This window comes from Spermophilus citellus, assembly GCF_964194105.1.
Source record: "Spermophilus citellus genome assembly, chromosome: 2".
In the NCBI taxonomy this organism is placed as follows: Eukaryota; Metazoa; Chordata; class Mammalia; order Rodentia; family Sciuridae; genus Spermophilus; species Spermophilus citellus.
Genome location: NC_138183.1, coordinates 200,199,355 through 200,225,001, shown reverse-complemented (window position 1 = coordinate 200,225,001; position 25,647 = coordinate 200,199,355). Strand labels below are relative to the sequence as shown.

The window sequence follows — 25,647 nt, the reverse complement described above, 5'->3', positions numbered from 1 at the left end:
CTCAAGCACTCTTTGTGCCTGCAAAATTAGTACCATGTGGCTACTAATAAGGCTCACCACTTATACCCATGTGAGTACTGGTCCAAACTGTGCCTACATATGCCTGATCCACAGGTAGGATACCTAAGGAACACTGCACCAGAATGGGGGGAAGCAGAGACTTGAGGAAAACATAGGATGGCCTGTTGTGAGATTTCTCAGCTGACAGAGGTTGTATGTTTTGCATTTAGTAATGCATAATATTGATTTCAATTGCACAGTGTAAGTTCATTTATTCAGTGAATATGTAACTCATATATTCACTAAATATTTATCATATACTTTCCAGATGTTGAATACATAGTATTGAATGATGTTCACAATTCCTATCTCCATAGAACTTGAATCTCAGAAAAGAGTGGTAAAGCATAAAAATCAACACATATATGTCTGACATCAAGGAGTGTTATAAAAAGAAATAAACCCAGGGAAGGAAGGTTGCAATTTTAAATGAGTGATCAGGGAAGGCTATATTACAGTTAAAGAACTTTTCACATCTCTCAGAATTTAGCACTTGTACTGTGGCCAAAATGTTGAGAAGAAAGCAACAACCAAGGAGAGACTTGGGAGAAGAAGGTCCAGACAGAGAAACAGGGAAGCTATTGGCTTGAACAGGAACAGGAATATGATGATTGAGACTCAGACTTAGAAGATGTGTTTGGAGACTAATGAGTGAACAGAGAGTGATAATGAAGGATATCATAGAAAGAGGTAGAATCACATCAATAGGGTGTTTGTATTGATTTCCTGGGGCCTGTCTCAACAAATTATCATAAAATTTGTGACTTAAAAAAACTAAACAACAACAACAAAAACAAAATAAAACAAACAAACAAAAAAAAAACAAATAAACCAAATAAACCACCACCAACAACAAAACAGAAAAATATTCTCTATTAGTTCTGGAGGCCAGAAGTCCCAAATCAAAGTGTCAGTAGACCAAGCTTCCTTTCAAGGTTCTAGATGAGGGGACTTCCTTCTTCTTCTAGCTTCTGGTGGCTTCTAGCCTTTCCTGTCTTTTTGTAGCATAAATCCAGTCTCTACTGCTGCCTTCACATGACTTTCCCTCCATGTCTGTCTTCCTGTCTTTTTTTTTCTTTAATATTTCTTTTTTAGTTTAGGTGGACACATTATCTTTATTTTATTATTATGTGGTGTTGAAGATTAAACCCAGTGCCTCATACATGCCGGGCAAGCACTCTACTACTGAGCCACAACATCAGCCCTGTCTTTCTCTCTTTTAATAAGGGCACTTCATTATATTTGGGTTCCACTTTACTCCAGAATGACCTCATTTCTATCTGCAAAAACTATCTGCAAAGTTGTTGTTGTTTTAATAACACATTCAGAGCTTTCACATGGATATACCTTGTTGGATGACAAAATTCAACCCTTTAACAGTTTTGAAATCATGAAAATGTGACTGAGTTTATTTTACTTTCAATAGAAAACCATCATGATATTGTGTTTTGAAAATCACTTTGAGAATTATATGGAGAATGAATGGTAATAGAACAGCACAGAAGTAAGAAAGTCGATCCATGAGTAAGAGTTCTAGCCCAGATAAGAGATGAGGGTCTGAGCTACTGTTGTACCAATAGTGAGGCCAAAGAGATGGCAAGACGGCTGGATAGGTAGTACATATCGTTGATAAAAGAGAAGTCTGAAATCTTTGCTGATCTTCGGCATGAGAATTCAGGGGATGGTGGGGAGACTCAAAAGTAGGAAGTTGGGAAGGGAAATCAAGAATTCTACTGTTGGACTTTGTGATATTGTCCTGTGTTGTGTGCTCACTTTACCCATACTACTCTTCTGTACTTCAATAGCTATAGGAAAGCCTTAATTTATACAATATGGACATCTGTACCTCTAGTAGTAGTAGTAGTTGTTGTTGTTGTTGTTGTTGTGTGTGTGGTTTTATTTTTCTTTAGCAGAAGAAAATTTGAACATTTTGAGTAGAAATGTGAAGGTTCTGAACTACCCTGACAATTCTTAGTTTGGGAAGTGTCATCCAGATGATGTATGATATGTTTATGCCAGCTGCCTTTCACTTTATCATTAAGAACTCTATTTTACCAGGACCTCAGGGTACATACCTGTAATCCCAGCAGATTTCAAGGCTGAGGCAACTTGAGGAGGACCTCAAGTTCAAAGCCAGCCTCGGCAATTTAGCAAGGCCCTAACCAATTCAATAAGACACTACCTCTAGATAAAATACAAAAAGAGCTAGGATCTGGTTCAGTGATTAAGTCCCCCTGGCTTCAATCCCCAGTGCCTGCTCCCCCCAAAAAGATCTCTATTTTAAAATTTTGACAAGAAATATGGCAACCCCAGAAAGCCACAGAGTGGGTATAAAAATCTCATTGTAGTATCCAATAGCAGATGAGACTTGAGCTTGTGATTCTAATTTTAAAATGCTCCAGGGATCTCTTATTGTAGAAAGGTTAAGAAAGTTCACTGCACTGGTTGCTCCAGGGAATTCCCTGAGTATAAAAGCTCTCAGGACCTCAGGTTTGAAGACTTCCTTCAGAAAGATCCTCCAGGCTGGTTCCTTATGATTTGAGATTGTGTCCTATATTGAAATAGTACTCCTTGCCTTGGGACAGGGTAAGATGATGTCCCAACCTCAGCATATTTGGGAAACTGCAGTGGAGGTTGCCTATTAGGAGAAGAATTAGCAGGCTGCAGAATCTGCACCTTTCTTCATTTGCCAATCCTCTCCATCACTGCACCCACTTCCTGGGCTTATACCTGCCAGTGCTCCAGGTGAGAGTGGGTAAGATGATGGGGGGTGGGGAGGTAGTCTGAACCTTGATTCTCTCTCCTTTTTTTTTCCCTTCCTAGCTGGCTTCTATAGACAATAGGTGTTCCTCATGAATCCTGTTCTGCAACTCCTCTGGGGATGGTTAAGGTCTTGCAGGACCAGAGCAAGGGCTGTGGACACCCACTGCCTCTCCTTTGGCACTAAAGGCTAACTAATCTGGAGGTTCTCCTCTGCCTCTGGCTGTCTCAGAGCACCCCCTTTAGGGCTTCCTCCCTCATTCTCTTTAGCCACTTGAGTTTGGGCATTGGGAACTGATAGGACTAGGCTAGAATCTGAGCCTCCAGTCTTAGAGACACAAGCAGGGACTTGTTGAGTTCAGACCTCCCTGGATGTCCACACAGGTTGAGTGATGTTTTGAGCAGTATGTGAAAGCAGGCAGCCACCTTCTCTTCCCATAAAAGAAGTGAACTCACCCTCTTCCATGGAGACATGGCTGGTGTTGAGTTCCTGAGCTTGTTAACCTGGTGATGAATTCTGGTGGTTCCTAAGTCAAGATCTTGCCATCCTGAAGCCAGAGCTCAAGGTCTCAGTGGCCCCCACAGCCCCCTCTTCTCTCTCATACTTCCCTTGAAGGAGTGAATGTGTTCATGTGAGAGTGTTGGCATTAGCCTATTCATTCAATCATTCATTTAACCTGGTATGTGTGAAGTAATATTGAAATACTGATGATAGAAATAAATACTACAAGGACATTTTTGAAGTAGCAACACACTCTGGTAACATGCTAACGAGTAATTAGAAGACAATGTAACAATGACAAGTATGTGGAAATGTTTTTCTGGATATTGTGAATATAAAGGTCAACTCTTGTCTCATCCAGTGAGTAAAGAACTTTAGAGAGTGGTTCTATTAAAGGCGACTGTAGGTAATTAATGGGGAGTTCAAGTCAAAGGAACCAGAATAACTTTGTGAAAGACTTTCAGGTTTAGAACTGTTTTTTACTAAATCCCAAATAATAAGGTATGGGAAGAGGTGAAATATGGCTGCACAGTCATCCTCACTTGTATGTAAGTTCACTCTCCAGGGTTTCAGTTACCTTGGTAAATTACTGTGAGAAGAATGTTGAGTATAGAACAGGAAGATATTTAGAGAGAAAAACAACATTCGAGTAACTTTTATTACAATATATTGTGAAGGGTTGTATTTTGTAATTTGTTATTGCTGTCAGTCTCTCCCTGTGTCTAATTTATAAATTAAATTTTATCTTAAGATTCTACATTCGGAAAAAGCCTTATATAGAGGCTTTAGTGTTATCTACAGTGTCCTGTATCTGCTGATGATTCTGGAAGGTATCTCCTGAGGGAGGCAGGACAACTATAATTGAACATTGTTTGTCCTTAAGAAAGTAATAATGTTGCTGCAAAACATGGATAAATTTAGAGGTCATTATGTCGAGTGGCATAAAGGAGGCACAGAAAGACAAATTCTAAAAGATTCTCATATGTGAAAAGCAGAGACAACAAAAAATTAAATATCAGAAAGGCAGCTAGTATCTGAGTTAGTGTAGAACAAATGAAAGGGGGCTTGATTTCACTCTTCCTCTGCTCTACCACTAATTGTTATTTCAACTACCATGTTTTGAAAAAAGAGGTAAAAACTCTTTTGTAATGATTAAGAGTCTGCAGCCAGGATGGAGAGATCTTGGATCCAGTCTCAGCTGTGGAACAGTGAGAAATTAATTTCAATCACCGTGAGACTCAGTTTCATTATCTATATAAAATCATCAGATAATACTACCAAAGCAAAATGTCTTACTGAAGATTAAATGAGATAATTCCTACAAAGAGCTTAATGCTGGGCCTCTTAATGAACTTTAAAAAAGGATGTCTAAAATGTTCCAGTATGTAAATTAAGAGATGCGAAAGAAGAAATAAATAATAGAGAAGACGTAGGTATTATTTGTTTTCTGGTTGCTAACCAATGTAGTTTAATTACAGAATATTTAGATACCACAGAAAAACAGATGAAAAAAGAAAAACCTACTCTAGCACCATTACTCAGAAAAACACAAACATGTCCACTTTGGGGAGAAAAATATTAAAATGAGAATTATAATGTAAAGTGTATTTTATAAATTTTTTTTCTTGCAGTATTTGGGATTGAGCCCTGGAATGCTTTACCACTGAACTGTATCCCCAGCCCGTTTTAAGTTTTTATTTTGAGACAGGGGCTGACTGAGTTTGCCAAGCTGGTCTCAAATGAACTTGTGATCCTCCTGCCTCAGCCTCCTGAGGAGCTGGGATTATAGGAATGAATCATTGTGCCCAGTCTTGCAAACATTTTTGATGTCATAAAATATTTTGCTTTTTCTCTAGTGTCCGCATATCTCATTGTGTCCTGCACAATGAGGAAGCAGTTAACCCAATGGAGGCTGTGATCCAGCTGAGAAAATAAAGGTCTGAAGTAACAATAAGAAATAAAGAGAAAAGACATGAAAAATCATTTAAAAACAGGGCGGGTGGTTACACCTGATGGGTCTGATCCCTAACAAAGAGAAAAAGGCCACAAAATTTTAATATATAGCTAAACACATCAAAGGGATTTATTGTAAGATAAGATTGTTCAAGATAAACAAGAAGGCAGTGAGCTCTGTAAATAAAATACAAAATAGGGCTAGTGAAGTGGCTCAGTGGTTGAATACTCCTGAATTCAATCCAAAGTACCAACAACAACAACAACAAAAGATAAAGAAGAAGGAAGAGGTTGTGAGAAATTGGCCTGATTGGAGCCCACAGCAATTCTTCCTCTAGGCGTCTGAGACCTTGAGGCTATGAGAGCCACCTAGATCTTGTCCAACCCCAGGGAGTTTGAATCCAGGGCTTTTTGAACCAACAAATTCCATGGAATCTCAGAATTTTCTTTGAGCAGGACAAGAGAGCTCTCTCAAATTGGTGAGATAAACACCAAGAGTTCTCCAAAGGGCATCACCTCTGCCTAGACATAGCTCAGATACGCCCACAGTTCATTTGTGGCCACTGACATGCATAGTATTTCATTATTTGGGCATTCCACCTTTGTGTGTGGATGCACTAGTATCCACAGGGGATATGTTCTAAGACACCTGGTAGATATCTGAAACTACACATAGTACCAAATTCTATATATGACTTTTACTGCAAATTTAATGCATTTTCATCTTAACTAAGCACTTAGCCTGCACTGTAGCCGTAACTTGTACTTTTAGGTGTCAAAGCAAAACTAGCACAAACTTCTTACCTTCACAGTTTCAAACAGCCACGTTATATCTATAGATCTTAGCAACCTTAGCATATTTTTTCCCCTTACCTTATTAAGTTGAGAACTTTTACCTTTTCAGAAACATTTTCTATCTTCTCTTTGGGATATATAAACTGTCAATATCACTATTCTTGTACTTAGGAGCATTATTAAGTAAAATAAGGTATCAAAAGGACTTTGATAACTCCAGTCTATATGATATTCTAAATGGCTATTAAGCAACTTATGTGGAGGTAGCTTATACAGTGTAGATACACTGGACAAAGGGATGATTCACATCCTGAGTGAGACACAGTGGGACAACATGCAATTGCATTCTGAATATTTTACAGTTTTACACCTGTGAATTGTTTATTCCTGGAATTTTCCACCTTATACTTTCAGATTATAGTTGACCACAAGTAACTGACAGCACAGAAAACAAAATCACAGGTAAGGTAGCACTAGTGTTTGTCTTTTTTTTAAAAAAAAAAACTTTATTATAGTTAATATTTAACAAGTATTCTTACTGATTCACTTTGTCCAAATTATTTTGATATAGTTTTGTTCCTTATTTATTATAAAATAATATTATATTTATATTCATGTATTTTTATTTTAACTAATTTAAATTTATTTGATAAGCATCTGATTCAGTTTGTCTTTTTAAAATTTCCAGGGATAAAAATTTATTACGAATTGACAATTCACACTTATACTTTTTTATTGGAGTATTTATCATTTATTACCTTATTAATTTATTACATTGTCTGCCTATGCTAAGGATATTAATTATTGATCTGCTTTGTATGTTATGGTCATTTTCCTAATTTTTACTTTCAATTTTTATTTTGTAAATGTGCATAGATTTAAGGTATTTTTGAAAATAAATGTTTCAATGGTTTTTCTTTATACTTTATCCCTTGGTTGCCAGGGTCTACCTCCCAAGATCAATGTAAAGTCTCCTTATTGTTAAATGTTTAAGGTTACTTATATATGTTTGTCTGTATGAATTGCACAAACATACAACCTGAATTCTTCTCAATTCAGGTTATGACAAATTATGTGGACATGATAACATCATTTGCTTGTCATCTAGTATGTCACTTGCCCTAGCATAAGTTTAGAATGAGGTGCACGTTTCTGGCTTATTGAAAGTGGAAACTTTATTATATGCTTAATTTTTAGGCATCCTCTACTGATTCTGATTTCTATTCACACCCATAATTTCTCTTTCTGTTCTTCCACTACTTTATCATGGCTTTCCCTGCTACTACTTAGATTGCCTATTTTTCTATTAAAATCCATGTTTTATTTAAAATAATTTGAATTTTATTTTTTTTACTTAGAAAATGCAAGTTAATTTGTAAAATAAACAAAAGATACACAAAGGCATAAAAACAACAAAGAAGAAGGTTTTCCTCAGCCATTGGTCTTATTCCCAATAGAACCCCACTTCCCAAGGGCCATCCCTATTAGTAGACTTTTTTCCTGTGGGTTGACTATTCATGAGTACAAGCTATTCTGATATGGCATGATAGTCATTTCCCTAAGAGTCTTCATGTATGGTTATTTTGATATTTAAAATGTTGAACAGTTGAGGAAGATTGATTTCTAATTTCAGACTTATATGACAATGTTAAATTTATTTCGCAGAGTTTCATTAATAGAGAAGTTTTAACCAAATTTTAAGTATTTTGTTATTTATTTTTGTGATACTGGGAATTGAACCAGGGTCTCCTGCATGCTATGTAAGTGCTGGAACACTGAACTCCCTCCCTCAGATTTTTTTTTTTTTTTTTTTTTTTAGTTCTCAGCTCCGGGTCTCCCAGAACAGGGTGGGAGACAAATTGTGCATTCCTATAGTGGGAGTGATGCAAAGTTCTAAATTGAAAGCTCCAATAGTTAGGTTTTAGTCTTGGCTGGACTTTGTTCCTATTGCTCGGGTGATGCCAGGCTCTGCAGGACATCTGGATCTCTAGGGACTTTGGTAAAATCCACTTTTAAGGAATAGGAACTAAACCTCCACAGTTTTCACCTTTACCCCTATGAATATAAATTCCCTGGTGTCTGCCCTAGAGTACACATGCTCCTGTGCGGCTCCTAAAGTTGTGTCTTCTCAATAGCCCTTAGGGGGCGCCAGCCAAAAGAGCTTTCTCCCTTGGTATCTAGAGCCTGTCTGGTACAGGGGCAGTTTTCTTTGTGCCTATTTCAGTCACTCCGGATGCACGCACACTCTGGGAACCATAACATGCAACTCTGGCAACTTCCTTTATGAGTTCTCCATAAATCTCCTGTCTCTGCTCGCTGCTGTGCAGAACCTGCAGATGTTTCCCGTACCATGCTGTTTCTGAGCCCTGAAGCATTTTTCTGTGCTTGCTGGATGCTTTCCATGCCAGCGATCCTGGTTCCCACCAAACTATCAGCCCCTACTTGGGGTTGGCTTTCACTAAGCTGCTTTCCCCACCAACTCTGTGTCCATTAAATTCAGCTGTCCTGGCTAATCCAAGTTTCCCCATGCTGTTTATTTTTTCATTTATTTTTGCCACTCCCGGCAGTCTTCTCACTTTCTGCCTGTCTCTCCCAGCCCCCTCAGCTGCTATGACTTTGGGAATAGGAAATTAGTTCCTATTCCCAAAGTCATAGCTGCTGTTGGCCAAGCTGTCGCATCTCTAAAATATTATTTTCTTGTATTATACTCAAAGTTTGGACTTTCCATGTCTGTGTGGTTTCTTTCACAGTCCAGTGTTAAGTTTCTGTGAATTCCCTTGGTTACCTAACTCACTGAGGAGCAGTCTTCCTGCTTTGTAAGTCAGGTGCTAAGGAAATGCTGAGAAATGCCTCTTTCCTCTAATTTCCCATCTTCTCTCTCCTCCCTCAGCCCTTTTAATTTTTTTTTTTTGACAGAGTCTCACCAAAATGTCTATGTTGGCCTTGAACTTATGTCCCTCCTACCTCAGCCTCCAAGTAACTGGGATTAGAGTATGCACCACTGTACCAGACTATTTTTTTTCAAAGTAAATATTTTTGGTTGTAGATGGACACAATACCTTTATTTTGTTTATTTAGTTTTTTTATGTGGTGCTGGGGATCGAACCCAATGCCTTACGAGTGCTAAGCAAATGCTCTACCACTGAGCTACAACCCCAGCCTCCTTATTTTTTGATATGTATTTAGGAAAGCTTTTATGAACTCCCATTTTTACCCCGTATACAGATTGCAGAATCACATCAGTTACACATCCACATTTTTACATAATGCCATATTAGTAACTGTTGTATTCTGCTACCTTTAGGAAAGCTTTTATAACCCAAAGATTGGATAGATGGATGGATGGATGGATGGATGGCAGACAAATGTATAGACTATGTAATTTCACATGAAACTTAAATGACTTAAATATTAAATTATTACTGCTGCTACAGAGACCTGTATACATAATTTTCTAAAGAAAATAAGCAATTCTCTCATACTTTTGTTAAGTAACACACATATGTAAGATGGTACTTTCATCATAAATTTTCATCTATACTAAGGTTTTTGTGGTTCTAAAACATATATATTGGTTGGATGCTTTATATCTACTCAGTATACACTATATTAAATAAGAGAAATATATAGTATAATTTATAATTTGCACAAGGTTTCCTGAACTCCCTCATTTTAAAATTTTATTTATTTTTACTTTAATTAACACATAATAATCATATATGTCTATGGGATTCACTGTGATATTTTGTTACACATAAAGCTAATAAATTTATCACCTCAAACATTATACCTTTTGGGGGGGAATATTCCAAATCCTCTCTTCTCTTTTGAAATATACAATAAATCATCATTAACGATAGGCACCCTACTCTGCTATGGAGCACTAGAACTTTATCTTCTTGTCTAACTGTATTTTTATACCTGTAAGCCAACTGTTCTTTATGGCTGTCCCAACCTCTGGTGACCACCATTTTACTCTCTACTTCTATGAGAGCAAATCTGTAGCTTCCACAATTGAATGTGAATATGATTGTTTTTCTGCTCCTGGCTTATTTCTCCTAATATAAAGTTGTCCAGTTACATTCATCTTGTTGCAAATGAAAATATTTCATTACCTTTTAAAAAATATTACAATGAGTATATATGTCACATTTTCTTTAACTATTTATCAGCTGAAGAATATCTTGTTTATCTCCCATATCTTGGCTATTATGAATAGTGCTGCAACAAACATGACATTTTCCCTTTCTATACAGCATTTTCTATCTTAAATCTATTTTTCAAGATAAAATTTAGAATAAAATTAATAATTTCCTTACCACAATCTTCTGTGAACCTGGTTAGAAAATCTATGAATTTATAGAGTAATTCAGAGAAATTAACATGTTCATAAAATTGAAGATAATGTATTTCATAATTTTCTTCAATACATTTTAAAAGCTTCTGAAATGTTCACATGTTCAGCATTGTTCTTATTGCAAATGATATCTTCCCCCCAACCCAATTTTACTTGGTTATTTTGGTGTGTAATAACACTGTAATGTTCAGTTATTCATCTATGTCCCGCCACACTTCTTTAGCTGTTAAAGGCTTGCATCAGGTCTTTAAATTTATCTTTATATATGCCATCAGATTATCTCAAAATATTAATTTTCATTAGTCCTTGAATTCTTTTAGTTGTCCTTTGAGCAAGACCCCAAAATTTTGAAAATAATTTTTTAAGCATGCTGTTTGTACTTTCAAGGTACTTATACTGATACCATTAATTTTACAAAATTAGTTCTAATACCTTTAAAATGGAAAATCTTGGGGACTTAAATTCAAGGAATAGATGTGAAGGATAGTTGGGCCTTCTCTACAACAAGTGTTTGAGAAAGAAAGATTGGTTTAGTGGCAATGAATTCCCTCTTGTTTTGCTTGTCTGGAAATGACATTATTTCTTCTTCATTTCTGAAGGATAATTATGGTAGGCATAGTCTTCTTAGTTTTTGTTTTTTACTTTAGTATTCTTAGTATATCACCTTATTATCTCATAGCATGCAAGTTTTCTGCAGAGAAATCTGCTCTAGATCAAATGGAGTTTCCATTATATGTGTGATTTGATGTTTTCTCACTGTTTTTAAGTATTCTATGTTTGGATTTTGACAACTTCTTTCTAATGAACTTTGGAAGGATCTCTTCAGGTTGAGTCCATCTGGGGTTCTGTGAGCTTTATGGCTTTAAATGTTCATATCATCTCCAAGACTTGGGGAAATTTTGACCTGTCTTCTCATTAAATATGCTTCCTAGGGCTTTTCCATCTCCTCTCTCTCCTCTATTGTTCCCATCTGCAAATATTTGTTTGATTAATGGTATACCATAGTTTTAAATGATTAAAGAGATCAAAATATTTATTTCCTGATTCAGTAATACACCATATATATATGAACAACATTACCATAATATAACAATAAAAATGTACAAGTTTAAAATTTTAAATTATATGAATAAAAGATTCAGGTTGAGAAAAATAGAAATGACTTTTCATTTGTTAAAGTTAAATAAAAAAAGAATACTTAGTCTTTTGCATATGGGAACTATGTATATGATAGAAATCAAAAACCTACCTTTGGATGTTGATTTAAAAATATCTAAGTTATGCAGATTTTCTGAAATAACTAATGCACTTCTTATCTTGATGCTATTCTATAAACAGGGACAGGCACTCATGGGAGAGGAGAACCAAACCTCTGTGACAGAGTTTGTCTTCCTGGGCCTCTCACAGGACCCACACACCCAAGTCCTGCTCTTCCTCCTTTTCCTCATCATCTACCTGCTGACCTTGCTGGGGAACCTGCTGATGGTGGTGCTCATTCACATGGACTCCAGACTCCACACTCCCATGTACTTCTTCCTTAGAAACCTGTCCTTTGCTGATCTCTGTTTCTCTACTACCACTGTGCCCCAGGTGCTCGTCCACTTCCTGGTGAGGAGGAAAACCATTTCCTTTGTTGGGTGCTCAGTGCAGATCATTGTTCTGCTTCTGACTGGGTGTACAGAGTGTGCTCTTCTGGCGGTGATGTCCTATGATCGGTATGTGGCTGTGTGCAAGCCCCTGCACTACTCCACCATCATGACCTACTGGGCATGCGTCAGGCTGGCTGTGGGGTCCTGGGCCAGTGGAGCATTTGTGTCCCTGGTGGACACCACATTCACCTTGCGTCTTCCCTACCGAGGAAACAATATCATTAACCACTTTTTCTGTGAGCCTCCTGCCCTCCTGAAGCTGGCCTCAGCAGACACTTACAGCACAGAAATGGCCATCTTTGCCATGGGCGTGGTGATCCTCCTGGCTCCTGTCTCCCTCATCCTGGTCTCCTACTGGAACATTATCTGCACTGTGATCCAGATGCATTCTGGAGAGGGGAGGCTCAAGGTCTTCTCTACCTGTGGCTCCCATCTCATGGTTGTTATTCTCTTCTATGGTTCAGCAATATTTGCCTACATGAGGCCAAACTCCAAGCTAATGAATGAGAGGGATAAAATGATCTCTGTGTTCTATTCAGCAGTAACACCTATGTTGAACCCCATTATTTATAGCCTGAGAAACAAAGATGTCAAAGGGGCTCTCCGCAGAGTAACTGCAAAATAATCGTTTTGGAGGTGGAGATCTTGCATTATGATGACCAATGTAGGGATGCGGAGAGAAAGAATTTTCTTAAAAAGTTTTCCAACTTTCATCCCATTCTTTCACTTTTTTCCCTTCTATTTTCCTATATCTCTTCTCAGATAAATTTAACAAATTGTCTATTTAAAATACATGAGTATTATTTGTTAACTAAAAATAAAAAAAAATATAAAACAAAGCAGGGGATCTTGACAACCATGGGAACGAATTTAAAAGGAAAGTAAAATAAAGTGCAATAGAGAGGAAAATAGGGAGGGAGAAAGATAGAGATAGAGAGAGACATAAGATAACTATGGAAGCAAACAGATTAACTACTTTTGAGTCCACACAATCTAAAAAGGATATTGAAAGGAGATGTTTACCTATATATCAAAAGTTAAACAAACAACCCTATAAAATAATTACACAAATATGAAAATATGTGAGGGTAAATGGATTCATTTCCTTTATTCCTACATGTAATTACTAAATATTTCTTGAATGTGTTCAAGATGTCCCAGGGACCATTCTAGGAGTTAAAGATATAGACAAAAAATGTAAAGTCTTTATGGCGCTATATTTCTAACATGGCCTTTCATTCTAAATTTAACAGTTTCTGATACTGAAAAGTGAGAATGTTTAAGTAATAACAAATTTTAAATTTTATAAAGTTACATATATAGGAACATAGTGAAATGGAAGGTTTGAGAAGATAAAAAGTCTATATTGAAAAGTGCCTTGAATTCAATACTAAAGAATCTGACCAACATGTATTTTTGGGGAAAAAATTGCTGAAGATTGGAGGAATTATGGTGAAAGTAGTAGAAACTGAGAATGAGGTAAGAAAAGGAGGTCTAGGAAACTGATTGTCTATTACCACTGCTATTGCTGTTGCTCAAGGAATACTCTCTTGCAGTATTGAATAAAGAAGAAGTTTAGGAAAGAGTTACTTCCTAGGAAAATATTTAAATGGGCTGGGCATGGTGATGCACATATGTAATTCCAGGGGCTCAGAGGGTAAGGCAGGAGGATCTCCATTTCAAAGCCAGCCTTAGCAAAGATGAGGCACTAAGTAACCCAGTGAGATTCTACCTTTAAATAAAATGCAAAATAAGGCTGGGGATCTGGCTCAGTGGTCGAGTGCCCCTGAGTTCAATCCCCAGTAATTACCCATAAAAAATTTAGATGGTAGCTTCAAATAAATAAATGCATGAGTTTGAAATACCTAAGGATATATGCCTAAAGTATTAACCAGGAAACCAAGTGATAAGGTGGTTTTGTTAAAATACAGGTAGTAGGGTCTACACTGGATCATGTGAGTGGTGAAGATGGAAGAGATATATATTGTACATTGCGTCAAAAACCCAAAGTAATTCTTTAGTGCAATCCTGGATGAGACTTGAGGTTGTCAAAAGTAGTGGATAAAAATTCAGGACAGAATCACAGAGTTATCAACAATTCAAGAGGGACCAAGTGTAGTCAGTCAAGTCTGACACAAGAATCCACAGACTTAGAAGCAGGATCCGAATGTGTAGAAAAAGTTTCTATATCAGAGTTTTGCTATATAAATTTGTCAGTTACAACATTATTAATCTTGGCAAATGCAAGAATAGAAACACATAGTTACAGATTTTGAGGAAAGGAACAGAAAGAATTTCTGAAAAGGTACTTTAAGTTGAGAATTGAAATATGAAAGAGTTAATCAGGCAAAAGTTGCGATGGAAGTGAGAAACAGGGTATAACAGTATGGAGGAACATCTAGATTTTATTTTTTAAAAGGCACTATCCTTACCCCTAATGTATTGAAATTTTTCTCCTATGTTATCATTGAATTCTAGTTTAAACTTTTTATTTTAAACTAAGGTAGTTGTACTTGCTGAAATAGAGGATCAGTAACCTTTTACTATGAAGGCCAGATAGTGAATATTTTAATCTGGTGGGTCACACATCTCCATACCAAATACTCAAATCTACTGTGATAGAAGAAGAGCATTCATGGACAAAACAATCAAAAATGTGTTTCAAGAAAACTTGCTTTGCAAAAGCAGGGAGGTTGGATCTGGCCTCAGTGCCATAGTTGGCTACCCAGCAGTCACATCACTCAGACCAATAAACCTTAATCTCAATGGTTGAACAGGTAAAAGTTATTTTCACATACATAAATGCTAGGTGAGGGATCAATTAGCTGGTTTGTGGACCCAAAGTGACAAATCAGCCCTTCAGAAGATTCAAGAGTTTCCTGCTTGTTAATATTCAGAAACTGAAATTAAAATGGTTGTTCACAGGTAGGTTTTGTGTCTTCCAAGGAGAACAAATCCTACATGGGCATATTGTATTCATTGGAACGCAATCACATGGTCCCAAGTAAATGCAGACAGGTTCTGGGAAACATGAAGAGTGTGACTCTGATGTTGACAGGCTGACATAGAACATTTATTATAATCATTTGGTCTTTAAAGTATCTGGAATTCATTTTAGGAGAATTTATACTTGTTAGTTAGTATGGTAGTTTTTCTCTAGTTATTTTGTAGTGGTTCATCTACTACCATCCTACCATGGCTAGTCATTCCTTATCATTAATTTCAAATTCTACCATAATATATGCTTGATTTTTCATGTATGCTAGTGTATATGTCAATTATTTCACTTATCTCATTACATTTTGTTTCTTTAGATACATTTTTATTTCTTAATTTTTTTATTATTTTTATTCTTTCTACTTTTCAGAATTTCCTCATCCACATTTGAAAGTGCCATGTGAATATTGATGGTTGTTACATTGAATTTATAGATTCTTTAACAACAAAAACAACATCAAAAAATAAAAATAAAAAATAGATAATTAACATTGTTAAGTAAGAGGTGTTAATTGTTTTTCCTCTAGAAACTTGGCATATTTCTCTACTATTTCAGTGAATATATATGTACATACACATATTTTTCATATTCATTTGTAGATATTGTACTACACGTGTTCTTGGAATTTATGGGAAAGCAGTCATACACATACAGCATAGTTCATGCTTCTAGATCTTATCCTGGAGGGTATAGTCAAAGAATAATGGAGTTAAATTAGGAATATTAAGGGAAGTTTTGAAGAATGAACAAGGAGGTTGGGGTTGTGGCTTAGTGGTAGAGCATTTGCCTGGCATGTGTAAAGCACTGGGTTCAATCCTCAGCCCCACATAAAAATAAATAAACAAAATAAAGGTTCACGCACAACTAAAAATTTAAAAATGAAAAATAAAAAAAGAAAAGAATACAAGAAGCATGGTTACATTTTGGTTGGGGTGCATATTAGAAAGATTGGTAAAGTTAACGTTTAAAGTGAGATTAAATCATGAGAATTTGTAAAACCGGAAGATTTGAAGATCACAGGATATGAGAATAGTTAACTGGTCCTAAAGCCGGAACAATTACAGACTGTGCGATGGGCAGGAAAGAGGTCAATGCAGTGAGGTTCGGGTGAGGGCAGGGGATAGATTTTCTGACATAGGTTAAAAGTAAGTGGAAACAAGATCATACGCACTCATGTTAAAAGTAACATGATCTGATTAATGGTATTGGTACCAAAACAGGCTTGAAGACCAATGGAATAGAAACAGAGATGAACCCACCTAAATACACTTATCTCCTATTAGAAAAGGTGCCAAAAACACATGTTGGATAAAAGACAGCCTCTTCAACAAATGGTGCTGGGAAAACTGGAAGTCCATATGTAGTCCATATGTAATCAACTCATCCTGCACAAAACTCAATTCAAAGTGGACCAAAGTCCTAGGAATTAGACCAGAAATCCTGCACCTACTAGAAGGAAATGTAGGCCCAACTATCTATCATGTCAACTTAGGAAGTGACTTCCTCAACAAGACTCCTAAAGCACAAGAAGTAAAATAAAAAATCAATAAATTGGATGTCATCAAACTGAAAAGCTTTTTCACAGCAAAGGAAAGAATCAAGAAAGTGAAGAGGCAGCCTATAGAATTGGAGAAACTCTTTGCCACTCACACCTCAGATAAATGCATTAATTTCCAGTATATATAAAAAACTAAAAAAGCTTAGCACCATAAACCCCCACAAATAATACCATCAATAAATGGGCAAAGGAACAGTCAACAAATATATGAAAAAAGTTCAACATCTCTTGCGATTAGCAAAATGAAAATTAAAATTACACTGAGATTTCATCTCCAGTCAGAATGGCAATTATCAAGAATACAAGCCACACTAAATATTGGTGAGGATGTGGGGAAAGGATACACTCATATATTATCGGTGGGACTGCAAATGGGTACAACATTGGAAAGCATATGGAAATTCCTTATCATGGAGTGCTTGCAGATCTTAATGACAATAAAATCTCAATATGTTAAAAAAAAACTAGGGCTAGAACCACCATTTAACACAGTTATCCTATTTCTAAGTACATATTCAAATGATTTAAAATCAGCATACTAGGGCTGGGGTAGAGCACTTGCCTAGCATGTGCAAGGTGCTGGGTTTGATCCTCAGCACCACATAAAAATAAATAAATAAAAGAAAGGTATGGTGTCCAACTACAACTAAAAAATAAATATTAAAAAAACAGCATACTATAGTGAAGAGATCACATCAATGTTTATAGTTGCACAATCACAACAGCTAAACCATAGAGCCAAACTAGATGACCATCAATAGATGAAGGATAAAGAAATTATGGTGTGTATATACACAATGGATTATTACTAGGCCATAAAGACGAATGACTTTATGACTTTGGCTGGTAAATGGATGGATCTGGAGAAGATCATAAGTGAAATAACTCAATTCCTCCAAAAACCTAAAGGGCAATTTTTTTTTTCTGTGATGTGGAAACTAAACCACAATAAGGTGTGGGGGGAATAGAAGTTCAGTGGATTAGACAAGGGGAAATGAAGGGAGACAGAAGGGATAGGATTAGGAGAGACAGTGAAATGAATCTGACATAACTTCCCAACACACATATATGAATATTCCACAGTGAATTCCACCATGTGTACATCTAAAAGATGGGGCCCTAATTAGAATAAGATATATTCCATGCATTTGTAATATTATCAAAATAGGATCTACTTTAATGTATAACTAACAGGAATATATATATATATATACACACACACATATATTTATGTGTGTATATATATATATATATATATATATATATATATATATATATATAAATAATATATTTTTAAAAGATACTTTTTAGTTGTCAATGGACCTTTATTTTCTTTATTTATATGTGGTGCTGAGTATTGAATCAAGTGCCTCACACATGCTAGGCAAGCGCTCTACCACTGGGCCACAACCCCAGCCCCTATAAATAATATTTTAAAAATTAACATGATCTGATTTATATTTATAAAGGTGAATCTCTACATTGGAGAAAACTAATTATAGCAGGGCAAGCCAGGGAAGACAGAGACCCAATTAGGAAGGTACTGTTGAGCAACAGATAATGGATCATGATGACCAGCTTAGGTACAAGTGTAGGGGAGAACAAGAGGAGCACACATATGTAGCATTTATTGTACAGATGAAGCTGACAGGATTTACTTTAAGAGGAAGTAAGGCAAAGGAGGAAACAAGGTTAATACTTTAGATTTTAGTTTGATCAGTTTCAAGGATGGTGATGTTACTGGTGGAAAAATTTTAGTAATGGAAAAACGAGGGAAGAACAGCAGGAAGATGAATCAAAAGTGTATTTTGGGTTATATTTGAAATCCCTATTAGACATGGAAAGTCATCAATCAGTTATACAATTCTGTGGTGTATGCAAGTGTTCAGGTCTTTGGGTGTCAAGAGCAAGCAGATGACATTTAAACCTATGCAGTCAGATAAAATTACTCAGGAGGAGTTCTTGAGAGAGGGAAAAAGGGAGGTTAAGATGAGTACCATGGGAAGCCGGGCATAGTGGCACACACCTGTAATACCAGAGGCTCAGGAGGCTAAGGTAGTAGGATTGCAAGTTCAAATCCAGCCTCAACAAATAGGCTCTAAGCAACTCACTGAGACCCTGCCTCTAAATAAAATATTAAAGAGGACTGGGGATGTGATTCACTGCTAAAGTGTTCCTAGGATCAACACTGTTACACCCCCGGTGCCCAAAAAATATTAGTGGGGGACTTCCACATTCATAAAGATAAAGGGATCCAGGAGCTGGGGTTGTGGCTCAGTGGTAGAGCACTTGCCTAGCTTGTGTGAATCACTGGGTTCAATTCTTAGCACTGCATGTAAATAAATGAACAAAATAAAGGCCCAATAACATCCAAAAATACATTTTAAAAAAGATAAAGGGATCCAAAAAAGTAAAAGAGAGTGGAAAGAAGAAGAAGCCAAACCAGGAGTGTGTGGTGTCTGGAAGCCAAGAGGAAAAAAAAATTGTTCAAGAGGAAGAGAGTGGTCACCTGCATCAGTGTCATTGAGAAGTTGAAGGAGGAGGATCAAAAGTGACCCTTCTATTGAGTACATCAATGATGACTCTGTCAAAGAACAGATCCATGTAAAGAGAACAGAGCTTGTTTGGGAATGAGATAAAATGTGAATACAGAATCAATAGAAGATAAGGTGGACATAGAAACTCCTTTAATATATTTCTTTATATTATTATTTTATTTTTTATTTGTTTTAATTAGTTACACATGACAGTACAATGACCTTGACATATCATACATTTGAATCAGATGGAATATAATATCTCATTTTTCTGAGTATACAGGCTGCAGAATCACATTGGTCATGCATTCACATATATATACACAGTAATAATAATGTCTGTTTCATTCTATTTTAATATTTTTTTATTGTTGTTGTTTGTTTTTCTGTAAGATAAACTAAAAAAATGTGATATTAATGGAAAGAAATTGATGGTGGAAAGGGTCCTTAATAATGGAGTTATCAGAATGTATTTGTAATTTTTTTTTTGTATTTGTAGATGGACAGGATGCCTTTATTTTATTTTTAAATTTCTATGTGGTACTGAGGATCCAACCCAGTGCCTCACACATGCAAGGCAAGCACTTTGCCACTGAGCTACAGCCCCGGCCCTGTATTTGTAATTTTATGGTTAAGATTCAAGATAACAGAAAGAAGAGTGGCAGTAGAAATAGATTCTGTAGAAGCAAAATGAGGGGGAGGTCAGTGAGGTTCAGACCCAGGGTGCCAGTTAAGCATTTGTCAGACAACTGTAGTGAGGGGAAAGAGTGTAAGTGCATATACCTGTGGGTGGGTGGTAGACCACAATAGGGAAGTCCAAGGAGTTTTGGTTGAATGCTCTGTCCTAAATGATGTCTGGAATAAGGTCATTGGATGATGTGAGGTGTGAAATAATCATTTCAGAAAAGGGAAGAATACTGGTTTGGGAAAGGGAGTAGTATATCAGGTTTTGAAAGGTGAGGTTGAGTATTGTAAAAATGTTCAAATTACAAATCAATCTGAATGTGTAATATACTCACAATCATATTGCCAGTGGACTTTTAAGATGTAGAGAATGGAATGAAATATCTTCAGAAAAAATGAAGAAGAGAAAAATACTAGAATTGAGGAGATATTCAAAGTATATCTTCATATAACCCAAACAGTGGTGGAGGAAGCAGAGCAAATTAATGGGGAATGGAAAGATTATATAAAAATATTCCATAGGTTAGGGATATAGCTCAGTTGGTAGAGTGATTGCCTTGCATGCACAAGGCCCTGGGTTTAATCCCCAGCACCAAACCAAACAAAACAAAACAAAACTCAGGATAATGTCCACTTTAAAGACTCACCATATTTTATATGTCAACATAAATTATGAATTTATTTTAAAGCTTAACATAAATTAAATTAAATGTAAATTACAAAAGAATGAGAAAAAGTTACAAAATATCCAAGGCTTACTTCAAGAGAGAAAGGAAAATTATATCCTAGCAGTAAAATCATCAGAAGGAAACCTGGATATCTTGACATGTGTAAGTCTTTTAAATTTGAAATTCCCTTTTATAAAGATATTAATCAAGTAACAAGTAACAAATTAGAAGTTAGTACCATAAATAAACTATGTGTAATTGATGTTGAAGTTGTAAAGAATTTGCGGATGACATGATAATATACTTAACAGACCCAAAAGAGTCTACAAAGAAGCTGCTAGAGTTAATAAATGAATTCAGCAAAGTGGCAGGTTATAAAATCAACACGCATAAATCAAAGGCATTCCTGTATATCAGCAACAAAACCTCTGAAATGGAAATAAGGAAAACCACTCCATTCACAATATCCTCAAAGAAAATAAGATACTTGGGAATCAACCTAACAAAAGAGGTGAAAGATTTATACAATGAAAACTACAGAACCCTAAAGAGAGAGATAGAAGAAGATCTCAGAAGATGGAAAAATGTACCCTGTTCATGGATAGGCAGAACTAACATCATCAAAATGGCGATATTACCCAAAGTTCTCTACAGGTTTAGTGCGATGCCAATCAAAATCCCAACGGCATTTCTTGTAGAAATAGACAAAGCAATTATGAAATTCATATGGAAAAACAAAAGACCCAGAATAGCAAAAGCAATTCTAAGCAGGAAGTGTGAATCTGGAGGTATAGCGATACCAGAGGTCAAACTGTACTACAAAGCAATAGTAACAAAAACAGCATTGTACTTGTACCAAAACAGGCAGGTGGACCAATGGTACAGAATAGGAGACACAGAGACTAATCCACAAAGTTACAACTATCTTATATTTGATAAAGGGGCTAAAAGCATGCAATGGAGGAAGGATAGCATCTTCAACAAATGGTGCTGGGAAAATTGGAAATCCATATGCAACAAAATGAAATTGAATCCCTTTCTCTCGCCATCCACAAAAATTAACTCCAAATGGATCAGGGAGCTAGATATCAAGTCAGAGACACTGCGTCTGATAGAAGACAAAGTTGGCTACAATCTACATATTGTGGGGTCGGGCTCCAAATTCCTTAATAGGACACCCATAGCCCAAGAGTTAACAACAAGAATAAACAAATGGGACTTACTTAAACTAAAAAGTTTTTTCTCAGCAAGAGAAACAATAAAAGAGGTAAATAGAGAGCCTACATCCTGGGAACAAATTTTTACCCCCCACACCTCCGATAGAGCCCTAATATCCAGAATGTACAAAGAACTCAAAAAATTAAACAATAAGATAACAAATAACCCAATTAACAAATGGGCCAAGGACCTGAACAGACACTTCTCAGAGGAGGACATACAATCAATCAACAAGTACATGAAAAAATGCTCACCATCTCTAGCAATCAGAGAAATGCAAATCAAAACCACCCTAAGATACCATCTCACTCCAGTAAGATTGGCAGCCATTATGAAGTCAAACAACAATAAGTGTTGGCGGGGATGTGGGGAAAAGGGTACACTTGTACACTGCTGGTGGGGCTGCAAAATGGTGAGGCCAATTTGGAAAGCAGTATGGAGATTCCTGGGAAAGCTGGGAATGGATCCACCATTTGACCCAGCTACCGCACTTCTCGGACTATTCCCTGAGGACCTTAAAAAAGCGCTCTATAGGGATACGGCTGCATCAATGATTATAGCGGCACAATTCACAATAGCTAGACTGTGGAACCAATCTAGATGCCCCTCAATAGATGAATGGATAAAAAAAATGTGGCATCTATACACAATGGAGTATTATGCAGCACTAAGAAATGACAAAATCATAGAATTTTCAGGGAAATGGATGGCATTAGAGCAGATTATGCTAAGCGAAGCTAGCCAAGCCCTAAAAAACAAATGCCAAATGTCTGCTTTGATATAAAGAGAACAACTAAGAACAGAACAGGAAGGAAGAGCATGAGGAAAAGACTACAGTAAACAAAGACGAATGGGGGGAGAGAAACGGAGAGAGAAGGGAAAGCACATGGAAATAGTAGGAGACCTTCAATGATACATAAAATTATAAGAGGTTATGAGGGGCAAGGGGGAGGGAAAAAAAGGGAGAGAATTGAACAACAGCAGGGGAGGTAGAGAGGGAAGATGGGAGGGGAGGGGAGGGGAGGGGGGATAGTAGGGGATAGGAAAGGTAGCAGAATACAACAGTCACTAATATGGCATTATGTAAAAATGTGAATATGTAACAGATGTGATTCTGCAATCTGTATTTGGGGTGAAAATGGGAGTTCAAAACACAATTTGAGTCAAATGTATGAAAGATGATATATCATGAGCTATGTAATGCTTTAAATAATCAATAAAAAAATAAAAAATAAAAAAAATAAAAAAATTAAATTATGTAAAATAATTTGATAGATCTAAATATTATACCTAATAAATCAGTAAAAATTCTATAAACAATGCAAAATTTTGAAATCATTAAAAATTCAATTTTTCATTTAATATGAAGAACTTTAAAGAGTCAAAATATACTCTACAATCATACATATCTCAAAAGAGCTAATAAAAATTTTAAAAAGAATTTTAAATTGGTTTTAACCTTAATTTAAGTAATTTCACTTGTAAGAAATTTTATAAAGAAAAAATTCACATACCCAAGAGATTGACATCATTGATTTTATACACACAGATGCACACAAAACATTAAATATTTAACATGATGAAATTGTTACATAACAAAACACCCATATGATGTAATATTTTACCACTACTTAGCATTTTCATGACAATTTAATCATGTATTACTTAAGATTCATGAGGCAATCATTCTATGCCAGCTGCTTCACTAAATGTCTTACATTTATATTTACTAACTTAATCATTACAAGAACATTATGAAATAGGTCTTCTATTACTGTCAATTTACAGTTTACATAACTGCAGAATTAGGTTCAAAAAGGCTAAGTAGTGTGTTCAAAGTTTTACAACTAAGTGGAGAGTATTTATTCTAAACTCTACACTCTTCACACTGCCAATCAACATAGAGAAAACATCACTATTTGCTAATAGGTAAAAATTGTTCTCCATAGAACATATCAACTCAGTTTAATTGCATTATAAATGACAGGAAATTCACCTAAATATGTATAGAGTTTATCTCTGGGTTAAAGAAATTTTACATGAGTTTTTCCTATTTATAGTATACTTATTTTTTTCTTTCTTTATTTTTAATTTATGTGGTGTTGAGAATTGAACCCCGTGCCTCATGCCTGTGAGGCAAGCACTCAACCATTGAGCTTATAGTATACTTATTTTATTAATTTTTAAAACAACTTCTTCTTCATACAGTTTAAGTGATTTATAAAACACAAAAAGCTGTATATTTTGGTGGGGTTCCATGTTATGATTTCATACATGTATACATTGCATAATATTTAAGTTAGGTTAAGCATGCTTGAACCTTTAACATTTACCATTTCTTTCTGTTGAAAACTTTCAAAATCCTTTTGTCTAGTTCCTTGAATACTACTGTATCATTATCTGTAGTCATCCTACTGTGAAACACCACACCAGAACTTCTTGCTCATATCTAACAGTAACTTAGTATTAATCCCTTCCCTCCACTCAACCTTTCTCTGGCCTTAGGTAACAACTGTTCTATTTTCAACTTCTATGAGATCAATTTTAAAAGATTTTCTTTCAAGGCTATAAATAAAGCGGTTATAGTGTGCTTGTTTGTGAAAAAACAAACAAGAAAAGAATAGCCAATTTCTACAAATAGCAGAACCATCCAAAATAGTGTCACAAAGGATTTATTATTTTTAAGCTTCAAAATTCAACTCAAAGCTTTTGTTTATAGCCTGTGTTCTAAATATTTCCAGACTTATAAACAAACTAATAGCAGTGTAGAATATTTAAATCAGCAAGAAAATGAATTACGTTGTCTCTTCCTTGTTTTCTTAAAATTTGAAATTATTTTAATTAATATATAAGAACAGAAAAAATGTACCTATTTATAGAGGTATATGTGAAATTTTGATACACATATAATGTCGAACACAGGTACACATGTCTCACATATGGGAATAATGTTCAAATAGTTGAAATATTTTAAGACAGGATTAGAAAAATAGAAAGGAAAAGTTTTGCTCTGTTTGCTTTTATTATTTACAAAACAGAAATACAGATGTTAACCATGGCCTTTGCTCATGGAAAGCCCTCACTTTGCAATTTATTCATTTCTTTAATATTTGAACTTTAAGCACTGCTAAATATACTCATGTCAAATGCAAACAAATACGCAGTACATACACACAACAACACGCAAAGACACTTATGGGAACATCCATATTGGCCAATGCTTGGAAAGAGGAAAAGATTGAACATGATGCAAGTACATGCAAACTACTACCAACAGGGACATTAGACCGAACTATAACTGTATGATCTTTAATCAAGATCAGTTGGTTTTAAATTTGTGCAAACCTCAAGACTCCTACCCCATTCTTATCTGAACCTTGTTTAGAGCACACACTAGAAACCATTTTCTCTGACTCTAAGTTGATCCAATATGGGCTAAATAGCTCAGGGGTCATGTCCAAATTCATTCCCTACAGAATCTCTTAAAATATATATATATATATATATATATATATATATATTTTTTTTTTTTTTTTCTTCATGGACACACATGTTTTTATTTATTTTTATGTGGTGCTGAGGATCGAACCCAGTGCTTCACACATGCAAGGCAAGTGCTTTACCACTGAGTTACAGTCCCAGCCCATTACAGAATCTCTTAATTAAGTAGCTACTTGGGGAAAGAGTAAATTTTAAAGAAAGTCATTAGCAATTTTAAAGGGTATGGCTGAAAATACCTCATGGGGAGATTTAGGGAGAATTTGAAAGTACTGTATGTACATACGTCAACTTCTCTGTCATAAGATATATTCTTCACTATATTGGCTTTTCCACAAACATGTGATTCTTAATGGAAACCCTATGACTTTGAGGAGGAATGAATTTTAGAAACCAGCCACCAGACCAAC

The 25,647-nt window shown here is 35.7% G+C and overlaps 1 protein-coding gene across 1 annotated transcript; it reads left to right on the top strand.

Annotated features, from left to right (window-relative positions):
- Positions 1-11,765: 11,765 nt before the first annotated feature.
- On the top strand, positions 11,766-12,701 carry LOC308636939 (olfactory receptor 2D3-like; the record flags this gene model as incomplete). The annotated part of the gene is made up of 1 exon (XM_081272802.1): positions 11,766-12,701. The coding sequence occupies exon 1, from the start codon at positions 11,778-11,780 to the stop codon at positions 12,699-12,701; it is 924 nt and encodes a 307-aa protein (XP_081128928.1). The 5' UTR covers positions 11,766-11,777.
- Positions 12,702-25,647: the final 12,946 nt, after the last annotated feature.